Raw genomic sequence first — 14,618 nt, 5'->3', positions numbered from 1 at the left:
GCTGGGGTCAGAAGCCGGTGCCGTGGTAGATTCCTTATTTCCATACACCAGTGAAGACAGCGACAGGGTCCCTGGGGTATCCCCAGGTGGAGTTGAGCACTGTAGACAGGGACTTGGACGTGGGTGAATGCTGTGCCCGACACTAGTGGGTGTGTTACACCGCTGAACAGTGGTGTGTCCAGTGTGTAAGGGTCACTGAGTGGCTGTCCTGCAGGACACAGCAGAATCTCAACACAGTTGTGGCTGTGACCTGTGAGTGACAGGCAGCTTGCCCTGGGCACGGCGGGGGAAGAGTTTGAGGAAGGAGGCACTGGACAAGTTCCGCCCCGCAGCTTGGCGGGGGCCACCGGTCCAGGGCTGCACACTTGTAACCGCGGGGGCGGGGAGGGGGAGGGAAGCCATTGTGGGTCACCGGGATCACACCGCTCACGTCTCCAGACCTCCGAGCGCCGCCCCGAGTTGCTTGATCTGCAGGCCAGGGGCGGTGGGCGGGGCTCGCAACCGCAAACCGCCGGCGGCGGAGGCGGGACTTGCGGGCTGTCCAATGGCTGTAACGGGCGGGGCCGCCGCGAACCTGCGGGCCCAGCAGTCAAAGTCCCCCCGGCTAGATCCGACCCTGAGCCCGGCAGCCGGAACCCCGACCCAGGATGCTGAGCTCCTTCCTGAGCCTCCAGAGTAGCACTTGGACAGAAACCTTCACTCTGCTCTTGGCTCTTGCCGTTGCCCTCTACTTGGGCTACTACTGGGCATGTGTGCAGCAGGTGGGTGCGGGTCCAGGCTCTGGCCGGCGGGTTTGGGATACTGGGATGCAGGGGCCAGCTTCCAGCCCGGGCTCGAGCCATTTGGGGAGCTGGCAAGAGTGGGTTTCCCGCCGCAGGGAAACTTGGCTATGAGCACCTAATGCCCACTCAGTTCATTGCCTCCCTGCACCCCTTGCACCCCACCTGCTCCCCATGCAGCCCGGCCCTGCTAGAACGCAAACGCGCTGCTCCCCACCACGCGGACCAACATTTGGGGAAAGGTGGAGTCCTGAGGTGTCCGACAGGTGGACGGGTGAGCGCCGGCCGCTCTCCTTTCCTTTGCAGGTGCTCTGGCTGACTTCCCATCAGCTTACAGAATGAGGGAACCTTGAAGGGCTGTGCCACCTGCCACCACCACTCCCATCGCTTAGTGCCTCTCTCTGAAGGTCCCCGCTTAGTCAGGACTGCCGGGAACCCCACCCCCTGGCTCAGGGAGCCCTGTTGGAAGTTCTGGGCTCTCCAGTGTTTCTCAAGAGGTTGATTAGCATGAACTTGATTTTCTCACCAAGTCTTCGATAAAATATTTCATTGACATAGTCAGAAAAAGTGCTTTACTCACGTTCAAGAAACTGTTCCAGGCAGCTCAGTCTAACAGTAAACCTATCAGCTCTAGTGCTTGAAAAAGGCCTATAGGAAACCTCAGTGCTATTGCCTTAGCAGTATTGGCAGAGCTTCCTACAGGAGCCTGCCTTGTGAATAAAATAAGTCTGGCTTAACTAGTCGTAGAATGCAAACTTTGGTGGACTCTGCCTCTTTTTTTTTTTTTTTTTTTTTTTTTTACAGGCAGAGTGGCAGTGGGAGAGAGAGACAGAGAGAAAGGTCTTCCTTTTGCTGTTGGTTCACCCTCCAATGGCCGCCGCGGCTGGCATGCTGCACCGCGCTGATCCGATGGCAGGAGCCAGGTACTTATCCTGGTCTCCCATGGGGTGCAGGGCCCAAGCACTTGGGCTATCCTCCACTGCACTCCCTGGCCACAGCAGAGAGCTGGCCTGGAAGAGGGGCAACCGGGACAGAATCCGGAGCCCCGACCGGGACTAGAACCTGGTGTGCCGGCGCTGCAAGGCGGAGGATTAGCCTAGTGAGCCGCGGCGCCAGCCTCTGCCTCATTTTTTAAAAGATTTATTTATTTATTTGAAAGGCAGAGTTACAGAGAGGCACAGGCAGAGAGAGAGAGAGAGAGAGAGAGAGAGAGAGAGAGGTCTTCCATCCAATGGTTCACTCCCCAGATGGCTGCAATGGCCAGAGCTGGGCTGATCCAAAGCCAGGAGCCAGGAGCTTCTGCTGGGCTATCCTCCACTGCCCTCCCAGGCCAAGGCCGAGAGCTGGATCAGAAGTGGAGGAGCTGAGACTCAAACCGGCGCCCACTTGGGATGCCGCCACCACAGGCGGCGGCCTCACCCACTATGCCACAGCACTGGCACTGCTACATCAGCTGGGAAAGTCAGTCACTGCAGAAGTTCCAATTTACACAGACTTTTTCTGTTGCTTGCAACCAGCCACTGGGAAGGCAGAGCCCCTGCCACTCACACCCCAAACACCTTCTCCGCATGCAGAATCAGGTTCCATTGCCAGCAAAGTGCGCTGGTGGAGGCTCTGAGGACAGAGTCCAGATTATCTGAACCATCCAGTACGGGATTGGACTCATTCTGCTTTCTCCAGGGCATGACGTTGTTAATTCTCAGGGTCAGTCAAGAAATACCATGGTTTCTTCAATTCAGACACGATTAGCCTTGCTGTTCTCTACTGAGCTGTTTGACCAAGGTTTGAATGCATTGATAGCAACTCTAAATCTTGGCAGAAAATCTTGCATAGTGAGTAGACGTGGCAGGCTCTAGAGGCAGACAGACCTGGGTTTGCACCTGCAGCTCTGCACTAACCAGCTGTGGTGAGCTTCGTGACCTTTGGCAACTTACTCAACACACAAACTTGTGTGCAGGGGGCAGGGGGTGGCAGTATGGATCTCACAGAATGCCATGAACTCTGAAGTTAGTCACGGAGAGTGGAAGGCACTCAGCCTGCGACGTAGGGAGCCCTCAACAATTGGCACCACGTGTTCATGGTGATGAAACTGGGAATTTCACTTTTCTCTTCCTTGTTGTGTGACTTGGAGCACCCCACTCAACCTCTTCATTTATATCCTACAAGGTAGCGGTAAGCTCAGGTCCTGCATGTAGCACACCATGGCAACACCACGTGGTGTTTGGAGGCTCAGGGCCCAGGCCCCAGGGTCACACTATCAGCCTGGCCTCTCCAGATGAGCATGGGCCCGGGCCCCTTCAAGGACAGGGTCTGGTGTTGAAGTTCCCCAGGGCCAGCTACAGAAAGGCAGGTGCTGGGACTCGGCCCGAGGACTTTTGCAAGCAGAAGTGGAAAGTCAGGGCTCAGAGCCCACTGACCTCATCTGCCCCGTCATCCAATCCATAACCTTGCCCTTGGTTGAATAAGCATCAAAATCTACTATTCCTCCCTCAGAGCGGGGCCAGCAGCAGGTGCCTGCAGTAAGTAAGAGCCTGCCAGCAGGGAGTGCATCAGAGACTGAGGGGGCTTGCAGGCCTGGGGGCTACAGTCAGGAGGGACCAGATGGCCACAGCCAGGCTCAAGAGGATGACAGTGTGTGACTCACTGCAGGGTCCACTGAATGTTCACAGACTGAATGGTGCTGTACTTATTCAGCCCCTGCCGAGTGCCCAGTCCCAACAGCAGGGGCTCCTGTGCGCACTGCTGAGTGTTCACTGCCCACGAGAAAGCAGGAGGCAGCTGCAACAGCCCCCCGTCCAGTCAGCAGTGCAGTCAGTTCTGAAAGGGGGGACACTGCAGGGCAGGGGGTCTTGCTGGTCTGCATCAGAGGTGAGTTGTCCTTTCCAGGCAGAGCTGTGCTGGCCATCCCACCACCAAAGCAGAATCCTCCAGATACCAGCAGGGTCCACTCGGCCTCCGGGACTGGGGCACTCACTGGCTTGGTGCCGAGTCAGTGTGTATGGCGGGCTGTCCTGTGCGGTTACAGAGGCCGCAGCTGGTGACTGGGCCCCAGTTCCTGGCCTTCCTGGAGCAACACTGTCCAGTGACCACGGAGACTTTCTTCCCCACGCTGTGGTGCTTTGAGGGCCGGCTGCAATCCATCCTCCGAGTCTTCTTGCAGCCTCTGCCCCCAGTCCCTTACCGGAGGTAAGCAGGGAACAAGAGAACAGGGTGGAGGTGGAGCCCGAAGTAGTGAGGAAAACTCCTCTGCCTCTTGTTAGAGGTCATCTCCACCCCCAGACCCGTGTGCTGATGGCAGCAGGGCAGTGGGCACGGGGAAGGGCTGGGAGCTCCTGCAGCCCCAGGTCACAGCCCATCTCTCTGTCCCCGTTCCACCCGGGCCAACCTTCCTGTTCCATCAAGCACGCCCTCAGCAACACGGACGCTGGCGGAAGCTGTCACACCTGTCAGTGGGTGGAGTGGGGATGAAGCTTTGAAGTGGCGCATCCAGGTCTTACCAGTATCTTTGTGCGTCCCCATCCCCAACCACAGCGAAGTCCTCCCGACCCCAGACGGCGGCCAGCTGCTGCTGGACTGGGCCGAGCAGCCCGACAGCGGTCAGCGCCCAGAGCCTGCCGCGCAGCCCATCGTGCTGCTACTTCCTGGCATCACTGGCAGCAGCCAGGAGAACTACATCCTGCACCTGGTCAACCAGGCGCTGGGCGACGGCTACAGGTACGGGGGCACAGCCCAGAAGCAGCAGGAGGGGCCTGAGCAGCTGTGCCGGGGATTTGCCAGGGCCTGGTGGGGAGGGGCAGGCTTTGGCAGGGCCTAAGACCTCAAGGGCATCGGGCCTGCCTAAGCCTCACCCTGTGTGCCACAGGGCTGTTGTCTTTAACAACCGGGGCTGCCGTGGGGAAGAACTGCTGGTGAGTGTCCCCCGCCCCCACTCCCTCCAGGGACCTCGGCCCTGGCTGCCCCCTCCACCCGATAACCCGGTTTGCCCTCAGACCCACAGGGCTTACTGTGCCAGCAACACTGAAGACCTGGAGACGGTCGTGAAGCACATAAAGCGCCACTACCCCCAGGCTCCCCTGCTGGCCGTGGGCATCTCTTTCGGAGGGTAAAGGCTGCCCGCGTCCACATGTGGCCTGCTCTTCCTTTGTTCCTCTCCTCCGGCGTCCCAGCTGGCCCAGGCAAAGCCCTCCTTCACGGCCTCTGGTCTAACCCTGCAGGATACTGGTGCTGAACTACCTGGCCCGCACCGGGCCGGCTGCTGGGCTGGTGGCGGGACTGACCCTGTCTGCATGCTGGGATTCCTTTGAGACCACCCGCTCCCTGGAGACCCCACTCAACTTACTGCTCTTCAATCAGCCCCTCACTGCAGGGCTCTGCCAGTTTGTGGACAGGTAGGGTCTTGGCACGTGGGAAGGGCGCAGTGAGGGTAGGATGGCAGTCATGATGGACAGCTCCCCTGCCCTCCTGACTCCAGGCTGGCTCACATGAGGTAAGACAGAAGCTGGAGGGCGTTGGGTCAGTTGTAGTCGTTCAGTCAAACCATTATATTCTTTTCCAGAAACAGAAGTGTGATGGAGAAAGCGGTGGACGTAGACTTTGTGCTAAAGGTACAATGCTTTATCCATCTCACTCGGCTGTAGCCTGTCGCCCATTACCTTCCCAGCCTCCATGTTTCTTAGCTTGTCTAACCTCTTCCACTGCAGGCCCGCACAATCCGCCAATTTGACGAGCGCTACACTTCTGTGGTCTTTGGTTACGAAGACTGTGTTGCCTACTACCAAGCAGCGAGTCCAAGAACCAAGGTGGACGCTATCCAGACCCCTGTGCTCTGCCTCAATGCAGCAGACGACCCCTTCTCCCCAGTCCAAGGTGAGCACCCGGAATCACAACACTTGGGCCAAAGGAAGATGGGCCGACATGTGTGGGCTTCCAGGCACGGCAGGGCTGCCGACCTCCGCTGTGCCTCCCAGCCCTCCCCCTCCAGGCTGCCCGGCTCTCCCGCCACGTGGCACTGCTCGTCACGGCGCGGGGTGGCCACATCGGCTTCCTGGAAGGGCTGCTCCCCTGGCAGCACTGCTACATGAGCCGCCTGCTGCACGACTACGCCAGAGCCATCTTCCAGCACCGGGCAGAGCTGCCGCACCTCAGGGCTCCCTCACCTGCAGGGGGCGGAACAAGCTGACAGAGACTTCCGTTCGGGCTCAGTTCAGTCTTCCCTTTTTATTAAACGTCAACTTTCCTGCCGAGTGATCCAGGTTCATCTTCCCTGCCCTCAGGGCAGTCCACGCAGGGACTTGCTGCCCATTTAGCCCAGTGCCCCGGTGCTGCCCACCTGAACCCCGCGGCACCGCCCGAGCCTTCTTTCACCCTTCCTGCGCTAACAGCAGAAGAACCAGGCCAGTCCCCCCTCCCCCCAGCAAATGCCTGGGGCTCTAGGAGAAGGGCATCCGGCCACGAGGCCCCGGGGAGGAAGGGAAACTGCTCAGGCACAAAGGACGGCAGCGCCCCAGGCCCTCGGGCTTCTCCCTGTGTTTCTGGAGCAGGGACAAGCTCGACTCTGGAGCCTCTGGCAGGCTGAGGGCACGAGGCACACAGCGCGACCTGACAGTCGGACATCGCGTCCTGGTGACCCACAGGCGGCCAGTGCGTGGCTCCCTGGACCCGGAGTGGCCCAGGGTCACAGCCAGGCCTAGCGGGGACAGGCGGGCAGCTCTCCAGAGTCTCCCGGGAGGCGCCTCAGTTGCTGACCCAGTGGGGTGAGCAGTGGGGCCCAGGCCTCCACTCTGCTCAGGAAGGTGGCAGTGTCCAGGCCCCTGGTCCCCAGAGGCAGGGAGGTTAAAGAAAACCCGGAAAGGCACTCTGGAGCAGCAGGATGGTCACCACAATGAGTCCAACACACAGCAGGAGCAGCAGCCACACAGGAACGCTCCCTGCGGGTGGGGTAAGGCAGCAGGTCAGGGGCCGAGGGGGCGCGGAATCCTCACCCTGCTCCGCTCAGGCAGAGCACGGACGGCTCCCAGGAGCACTCCCCCACCCCAGGGACTCACGCCGTGAGGGCAGCAGGTGCAGCTGGCAACGACTGTCCACAGCCACGGAGAACAGGGCGGTTTCGTGAGACCCGAGCAGCTCTGGACCGCGACCCCTCTCGGGCAGAAAGGCCACGTCCGTCACCACAATGCCGTGAGCCTCCCTCACGTAGTAGAGGCGCTGGCGGTGGGGAGAGACTGGTGAGCGAAGGCCCGCTGGGAAGCTTCCTGCTGGGAACAAGCCCCCCACCCCAGGGCGCCCCCTGCACAGGCTGGGCCCGCCTCCTTCTGCACTGGGGCTCAGGGCGGCCTGTGCTCCTCCCCCAGGGCTGGGCCCTCCTTCACCCGTTACCTGGAGGGAGAAAGCTATGTAGATGGCCACAGAGCCAGTGACCGTGCCCAGGCCCAGGAAGGTGCCCGATTCACTGCAACACAGAACAAAGCGCTCACTGTCCTGAGGCCGGCCAATGCTGAAGTCTCGGGGAGCTGGGCAGGACCCCCACCCGGCCCAGCCACCACTGTCCCACACCTGACGCTGAGGCAGGAGACGACTTCGTGGCCACAGGACCTGGTGCGCAGGGGCAAGAAGGTGGAGCCATCCCAGGCTGTGAGGTAGCAGGGCGGGGGCTGGCGCAGGCGCTTGTGCGGAATCTGTACTGTGAATAGTCGCAGCCCAGCAGGCTGGTCTGGGACCCGCCCAAACCTGGGGGCCGGGTGAGGGGCTGTTCAGCTCCTGGGCCCTGCCTGCCCCTCACCCTGGCAGGGCCATGACTGCCCCTCACCTCCCACCATCTCCCCAGGTTTTCTCCCTCCCCTCGGCAGCGGGACTGTGCACCGCACAGCCTACCCCCGGGCTTCCGCACCTGCAGGCCTGGTAGCGGTAGGGCGTGTTAGATGAGGTGGGTCCGTTCTCTTGCCAGTGCAGCTGTGTCACCAGCTGATTCTTCTGCCACACACAGGCCTTGAAGTCCCAGCCCACTGTTACCAGCTGGTCAGGAATACAGGGGCTAGTGTGGCTGGTTACGGGGTCCACTTATGGGCCATCATCTACTTTCTCTTTTCTCCGCCACCCCTCCCCTCCAGCTCCTCACCTTGCCATCCGGCCCTAGAGTCAGGTCTTCAATCTCTCCTTCGTGGGCTTTGAACTCCTCGGTTTTCTCCAGGCTGGGCACCTGCAGCCAGCAGCAGCGTTAGGCCTGGTTCTCAGCGTCCGCGAACGGCTACTCTGCGCAGACTGCGTGCCCCGCTCCCCCACCCCGCACCCGCGTTCAGCTTTTCCCAATTTTCACCTCGCTGCCCTTGACATTCACCCTCCCGCGCCGTCCACAAGCGCACCTTCCAGACGCGAACGCAGCCGTCCGTCCCTCCAGTGGCCAGCAGGGTATGATCGTGGCTGAAGCACACAGCTTTCTGCAGCGGATCGGGGCCGAAATCCGTCTGCACCGCCTGCAGGTTCTCCACCCGCAGCTCTACCCCCTCGCGCTGGGTTTCTGCTCTGGGTTTCTTCTCTGCGGGGGCGGCCCCTTTCCTTTGCCGAGGCCCATGCTCCTTGGGACCTGCAAAACAAACAGCTCACCAGGTTCCAAGCTCCCATTACTGGTGACCCTGGCCACTGGCCACGTGTCAGGCCCACATACAGCCCCGCTTCTTCAGAGACCTAGCTGAGAAGGATCTGAGCCCCGGGGCCCTCCCCCCGACTCCTCACCTGCCTTCTCCGCCTTGCTGTTGCTCTGCGGCCGTTGGGCCTGGAAGCGCAGGAGCTGACAGTGGGCATCCTGCCCGGCGGCCAGGATGTTACCGGCCAGGGCCAAGTTCATGGTGGCCCGTGTCTGAGTGTCATGGGAGTGTAGCAAGGAGGCACTCAGGTGCCCGTTAATCCGCTCCAGCTGCAGGAAGTGCTGTGGGACAGGCAAGCAGGCGCAGGGTTCAGTGGGGCCGAGGCCGCACTGGAGGGAAACACATCCTGCGGTGTGATGTCACGTTCCTCTGTCTACTGCACTTCCTGATTCACACGGCTTCCTCCAGCCCTTTCCCTCCCTTATTCCGACCCTCACAAATAGCCTGCAAAGAGGACTAGGATTTCTGCCTCCAGGTCACAGAACACGGTGAATCTCAGAGGGGTGAAGGAACCAGGCTGAAGGCCCAATGCACCTCTCTCGCTGCTGCCCGGGGAAAGACACACGGGCTACGTGGACTGCCCGAGCGAGGCCAGGCTCAGCCCCTGGAGTGGCTCCGCAGGTCCAGCCCTTGTGCAGCGCCGGGGGCAGTTTTCACTCGGCCTTAGGAGCCCCCCACCCCACCCCAACCCCACCCCCCCAAGAAAGTTTCCGAGTGAATTTCGCGCCCGGGCGCTCGCCTTGCCAGGTTCCATTCCCTTGAGTGACCCTTAACCCCGGGGCGCAACGCAGCCGCAGCGGCCCTCGGCTCTCACCACGCCATTCTTTATGCCTGTCTTGGCGGCGCCTCCTCCGCCCGCGGCGATGAGCAGGCCCGCGCCGGCGTCCACCTGAAGTGCGTACAACGGGAACGGGGCCCGGTACAGCTCCGGTGCCCGGCGCCGGCCCATCCCGCTCGCCGCGCGTTCACCGCCCGCAGCGCGGCACCCAGGGCATGCCGCGCCAGGCCTCCGACGACTGCCCTGGCCGCAGTTGAACGTGGGCCCGTCGCCGCCCGGAGGTCTCCAGACTCCTCTCACACTCCCGGGGTTACTCCACCCGTGGACACCAGTGTCTCCGCTCGGGTCCGGCTACCTCGGTTTCGCAGACGCACACTGCGCACGCGCACCTGTCCCGTGGCGCTCTCTGCGCAAGCGCAGCACGGCGCTACGCGTCAGCACTAACGCGGCGCGCGGAGTCGCTTCACCGCCCCCTTGTGGCGAACGCCGCCACCATTTTTGTGCCGGGCGAGGGAGGTGGAGGAGGTGGGGCTTAGAGAGCTTGCGGAAGGTCCGCAAGCCTTTAGGAACGATTTTCCCCTAAATTGGGTCCGCCTTCCCTTCGGGAGCGGTACGCCGACTCCCTCAAGCGCTTGGTTCCGGTGCTACCTGAGTGAGGACGTGGTTTGTCCCGGGGCACGCACACTCCGGGAACCTCTCTCGCCCCTTCCGGGAGGCAGCCTCGACTTCAAAGCAAACCTGGACTCGGTCCCCAACCCCACTGCCTCCTGGAATGAAGAAGCCACTCTTAGGGAACACCTGTGCTCCGCTGTTGGCGGCGGTGGCGGCCAGGGCCGGCCCCGGGCTGGGTGCCTGGCAGGTGTGTTCGGCGCCTGACATCCCACCCTCCCAAGGGGGCCTGCAGAGATCTGAGCTGTGTGAGGACCCCCTGCTTCTCTGGGAGTGAGCTCTGTGGGGAGACACACCGCTACCTCCTCCCTAACCAAAGTCCCCCTCCACCCACCAGGGCTGGGTTCCGTGGCTTAATCACGGGGATGCCAGTGTGTGTCCCACGGAGTTGAATTCAGTGTGGGGGCCCGCTGTGCATGTCGGGGTCCCTGGGCCCTGTGGGTTCCTTGTGCTCCTCCCATACATGGTCCCTGCAGTCGTTGGTCCCAGAAGGCCCTATTGAGGCTGGCACCCCCACAATTCCGGCCACACAGGACACCAGCCCAGGAGCTGCACGGGGGCGGGTTTTATTGGATGCACCTTGGCTTCGTGGGGCCTTGGGCGTGGCTGGTCCTCTCAGCCGGGAGACAGCAGACTCCACAAGGGGCTCCCAGGGTTCAGGGCAGGAGCACACACCTGACTTCCGGCCAGCCAGCCTTTCAGGGTGTCTCGGGGACTCCCCGAGATCTGGGGCCTAGCGGGGTGGCTGGGGTTTGGAGGCAGTGCTCTGGCGAGCCTCCGTGGCTCTGCAGCTCGGCTGGCGACTTTTGCAGAATGGACTTTGGAGAGACAGGCCTCTTTGGAGTCGGAGAACACCTGGGCTTTCGGGAGGCCGCAGCCTGCTTTGGTGCCTGCGGCGGAGGCCCTGGACGGCGGGTGGAGTTTGGTGAGTGACGGCTTCCAGACTTGTGGCTCCCGGCCTGGGAGGGTGTGCCTGGGGCCGGGGCTGGAGACATTGGTGCCTGACTCCGCTGGGCCTGAGTGGCCTCGCCCTGGGGCCCTGCTTCCTGCCGTCTTCTTTCTGGTATCAGATGTAGGGCCCTGGCCTGGCCCAGAGGCAGGCGGAGGCCGAAGCCAATTCCTATCTGGAGTGGCCCGGATCCCTGGCCCTGTGCACAGGGCAGCAGCTGGGGGAAGGCCAGCAGCTTGGGTCCAGTCTTGTACCTGGGGGTGGGGCAAGAGGGACTGCGGGGCCGGAGGCACACCAGGCATATGGGGTACTCCACCACTGGGGCCTGGCCGATTCTGCCTAGCCACAGGCGTTGCAAAAGTAACAGCCGCAGGTCTTGTGCGATGCGGCGGTGCCCCAGGTGGACCACCAGGGCCTGGGCCAGGGCCCCTGGGTCCCTGAACTCCGCAGGGTCCCTCTCGCTTGCCACGCACCCCCCAGCCCCGGGGGACCTGGTGTCCCGGCACTGTTCCCAGCAACATGACTGCCTGTTGCTGGGGCTTGGGGAGGGGTGGGTGGAGCTGGGCAGGTCTTCGGGCCTCGAAGGAGACTGGCAGCGTGAGCGGGGTGAGGAGTTCTGGGGCTGGGACGGAGCCGAGCAGGGTGTGAGAGGAGGAGAGGGGTACAGCCAGTGGCTCGAGGGAGAGGAGGAGTGTTGAAGGGGGACCGAGAGGAAGTTCTGGTGAAAGAAAGTGGGGGAGCTGGGGAGGGAGGAAGAGTAGAGATGAAGAGCTAAGTCGGAATTTGAGTCAGAAGAGTAGAATTGGCAGGCCGGAGAACGGGCTCGTGGGGGAGGGGAGAAGGGGGGCTGGGACCCAGTGGAAGGTGGCAGGGACGGGGGTTGGGACTGGTGGGGGGAGACAGGCCGGCGGCTGCAGGGAGGAGAGTCCACGAGTTGCGAGAGGTGCTGGGGGTGGCACCCAGGGGGCGCTGTGTTCTGTAGCAGCACCTGGTCCTTCTTTTGAGGCACCATTGCCTCGACTCCCGACGGCGCCGGGGGCAGCAGACCAGGGACAGGAGACCTGGCGGAGTCAGGATGAGGCTCTCCCGAGGCCAACTAGGACGGAGAAATCCAGCCGCCTCCTGTGCGCAGAGCGTGGCCCGGCCTGGGCTCAGCGGCTGGCCGCCCGTGCAGACGCACAGAACTCTGGGTGCTCAGGCAGGCGCTTGGGGCTGGGGCTCGGCCTCTTTGCATCAGCTATGGACGAGGGATGTAGGTGGATGGCGATTCAGGGCTGCCTCTTGGGAGCCGAGGAGCAGCAGGGGTGATCTGGGCGGGGCACAGAGGAAGACACAGCCCATGGGACCTGAAGAGAAAGAGCTCAAGATGTTGGGGCAGTTGGTTCATTTCTGGCTCTGCCTTGTGTGCCAGGTCCAGGCTGAACTCACCAAGGCCGTAAATGCATGTCAGCTTTCCCATCAGAGGAGCATGCGCCAGGGAAGACGGGGGGGGGGGGGGGGGGGGTTGGAGGAGGGGCTTGGGGCTGAGTTGGGGACAGTAATTGAAGGTATGGTGCGCACTTACCTCTGAGGATTCCCCGCGCTGTGTTTCACAAGGCACTTCAGCACAGAGGGGCCTGGGGGAGACAGGAGCCCAGTCACCCAACAGGGGACGTGCAGCTGTCTGTCCCCAGCGTCATCTGTCGCCCTCAGCTCACTGCTACCTGGATCTGTCTGGCCCTGTCCTCAGTCCTGCAGCCAGGCACAGGGCTTCTGTGTCGCGGGTGTTTGTTCTCCTGATCCTGACTCAGAGACTCAGCATCCTGGTACCTGCTCGTCTGGCTCCCTGGCCCCTGTGTGCCCCCTAATGCTAATGTCCCCTGGCTCAGCCTGGCCCTGGCCCAGCAGCAGCAGCTGTGGGGCCAGCTGGGAAAAGCTGGGAGACTGTCCAAGGGGCGGCGTTGCCGCCCCCAGTGAAAGCTGGGGTCCCTGTTTCCTAGGGGCAGTTCTCCCCCGTGTCACAGAGCTCAGCTGCTGACATCATAGAATCCCCCTCTGAGGCTCTGGGGCTTTCTCTCAGAGATCAGCCAAAGACTGGCCCTTGGCCAGTCTGCGACACAAGCCGAACTCTTCGCACCTGCTTCCTCTGCAGGCCTGAGCCCCACACCTTCCGCAGCTCCTGCACCCCTGCCTCTTGGTTCTCCCCCGCCGCGGGGGTCCCGCCAAGCCCTCCCTTCAGCTTCCTGTTTGCCTGCTTTCTGAGTGGCTCGTGTTCCACACTTTTTCTCTCTTGAGGCATTATTATATGTATTAGTAACTATTTTCTCAACATCTTTATTGATGTATAGTTCACATACCATACAATACACCCATTGTGACTTTTTAACTTTTTTTTATTTTATTTTATGTATTTGAGACACAGAAACAGAGTGCCCATCTGCTTATTCACTCCCCAAATGCTTACAATAGCTGGACCGGGCCTGGTCAAAGCCAGAAACTCAATTCAGCTGCACCGTGTGGGTGGCAGGAACCCAGTTAGTTGATCCATCAGCACTGCCTCCCAGGGTGTGCACCAGCCAGGGCTGCAGTCCGGAGCTGGGACCCAGGCACTCTGACGTGGGGTGCAGGCGTCCTAACCATTACACCAAATGCCTACCCCCGCTCATCTAAAGTGTACAATACAGCATGTTCTTTTTTTTTTTTTTCTCCCAGAAGCCTTTTATTTAAGGAATACAAACAATATATTTCATAATTACAACTTTAGGAACATGGTAATTCTTCCCACCATACCTGCCCTCCCACCCCTCTTCCTCCTCCCTCTCCTATCCCCATTCTTATTTTTTACTAAGATCTATTTTCAATTAACTTTATAGACATATGATTAACTCTATGTTAAGTAAAGAATTGAACAAATAGTATGGAAAAGAAAAAAACTATTCCTCAACAGTCCAGACAAGGGTTGTTGAAAGTCACTGCTTTTCAAAGTGTCAATTTCACTTCTATTGATTACCTTCTAGGTGCTCTGTTAGTTTCCACAGGTCAGGGAGAACATGTGGTATTTGTCCCTTTGGGACTGGCTTATTTCACTAAGTATGATGTTTTCCAGCTTCATCCATGTTGTTGCACATGACCAGATTTCATTTTTTTAACCGCTGTGTAGTATTCCATGGTGTACGTATCCCATAATTTCTTTACCTAGACTTCAGTTGATGGGAGGCATGTGGATACAGTGTGTTCTAATGTATTCACAGGGTACACAAAAATCTCCAAATCTAGTCTTTGAGGATCTTTGTCTCTCCCAAAAGAAATCCTGTCCCCATTAACAGTCACTCCCCATTCCTCCCTCTTCCAGTCCCTAGAATCCATGAATTTTATATTTCTATGGATTTACATATGCTAGGAATCCACTTAGGAGGAATCACACAAGCTGGGTTATTACCTTTTGTGTCTTACCTTTTAAATTCACCATGTTCACAAGTTTTATTTATATTGTAGTGTGTTTTGTTACTTTATTCCTTTTATTACCAAATGATACTCCTTTATATGGATATCCCATGTTTTGTTTATCCATTTATTCACTGATGGTTGTTTCTACTTTTTGGCAATTGTGAATAACACTGTTGTGAACATTCTTTTACAATTAAAAGAAAAAATATTTATTTATTTGAAAGGCAGGATAATAGAGAAGGGGAGAGACGGAGATCTTCCATCCACTAGTTCACTCCAAATGACTGCAACTACCAGGGCTGGACCAGGCCAAAGCCAGGAACTCAGAAATCCATCTGGGTCTCCCGTGTGGGTGGCAGGAGCCTAAGTACTTGGGC

General features: G+C 59.7%; 3 protein-coding genes across 5 annotated transcripts; 1 reads left to right on the top strand and 2 right to left on the bottom strand.

The window, feature by feature from the left end:
* The first annotated feature begins 550 nt into the window (after positions 1–550).
* On the top strand, positions 551–6,023 carry ABHD1 (abhydrolase domain containing 1). 2 transcript variants are annotated; one of them, XM_002709810.5, is made up of 9 exons: positions 551–761; positions 3,805–3,965; positions 4,311–4,493; positions 4,642–4,687; positions 4,769–4,881; positions 4,994–5,167; positions 5,335–5,383; positions 5,480–5,645; positions 5,747–6,023. In XM_002709810.5, the coding sequence occupies exons 1-9, from the start codon at positions 648–650 to the stop codon at positions 5,956–5,958; spliced, it is 1,218 nt and encodes a 405-aa protein (XP_002709856.1). In that variant the 5' UTR covers positions 551–647; the 3' UTR covers positions 5,959–6,023. The 2 variants fall into 2 exon arrangements, with proteins under 2 accessions (XP_002709856.1, XP_089182804.1); XM_089326678.1 differs by having other exon boundaries at positions 5,480–6,023.
* On the bottom strand, positions 5,971–9,574 carry PREB (prolactin regulatory element binding). 2 transcript variants are annotated; one of them, XM_002709959.6, is made up of 9 exons: positions 9,234–9,574; positions 8,508–8,700; positions 8,138–8,358; positions 7,894–7,974; positions 7,666–7,790; positions 7,332–7,505; positions 7,155–7,227; positions 6,824–6,983; positions 5,971–6,706 (listed from the first exon to the last, which is right to left on the bottom strand). In XM_002709959.6, exons 1-9 carry the CDS (start codon positions 9,366–9,368, stop codon positions 6,612–6,614), a joined length of 1,257 nt encoding a protein of 418 aa, XP_002710005.1. In that variant the 5' UTR covers positions 9,369–9,574; the 3' UTR covers positions 5,971–6,611. The 2 variants fall into 2 exon arrangements, with proteins under 2 accessions (XP_002710005.1, XP_089182803.1); XM_089326677.1 differs by lacking the exons at positions 6,824–6,983; positions 7,155–7,227 and having other exon boundaries at positions 7,332–7,584; positions 7,650–7,790.
* Positions 9,575–10,435: 861 nt separating this feature from the next.
* PRR30 (proline rich 30) lies at positions 10,436–11,953 on the bottom strand. Its single transcript, XM_051843074.2, has one exon. It carries the CDS (start codon positions 11,825–11,827, stop codon positions 10,565–10,567), a length of 1,263 nt encoding a protein of 420 aa, XP_051699034.2. The 5' UTR covers positions 11,828–11,953; the 3' UTR covers positions 10,436–10,564.
* Positions 11,954–14,618: the final 2,665 nt, after the last annotated feature.

Source organism: Oryctolagus cuniculus, chromosome 2 (assembly GCF_051225735.1).
Source record: "Oryctolagus cuniculus isolate XC-2025 breed Fujian yellow rabbit chromosome 2, ASM5122573v1, whole genome shotgun sequence".
NCBI lineage: Eukaryota > Metazoa > Chordata > Mammalia > Lagomorpha > Leporidae > Oryctolagus > Oryctolagus cuniculus.
Note: the sequence above shows the minus strand (reverse complement) of the source record. Positions and strands in the feature narration are given on the sequence as shown.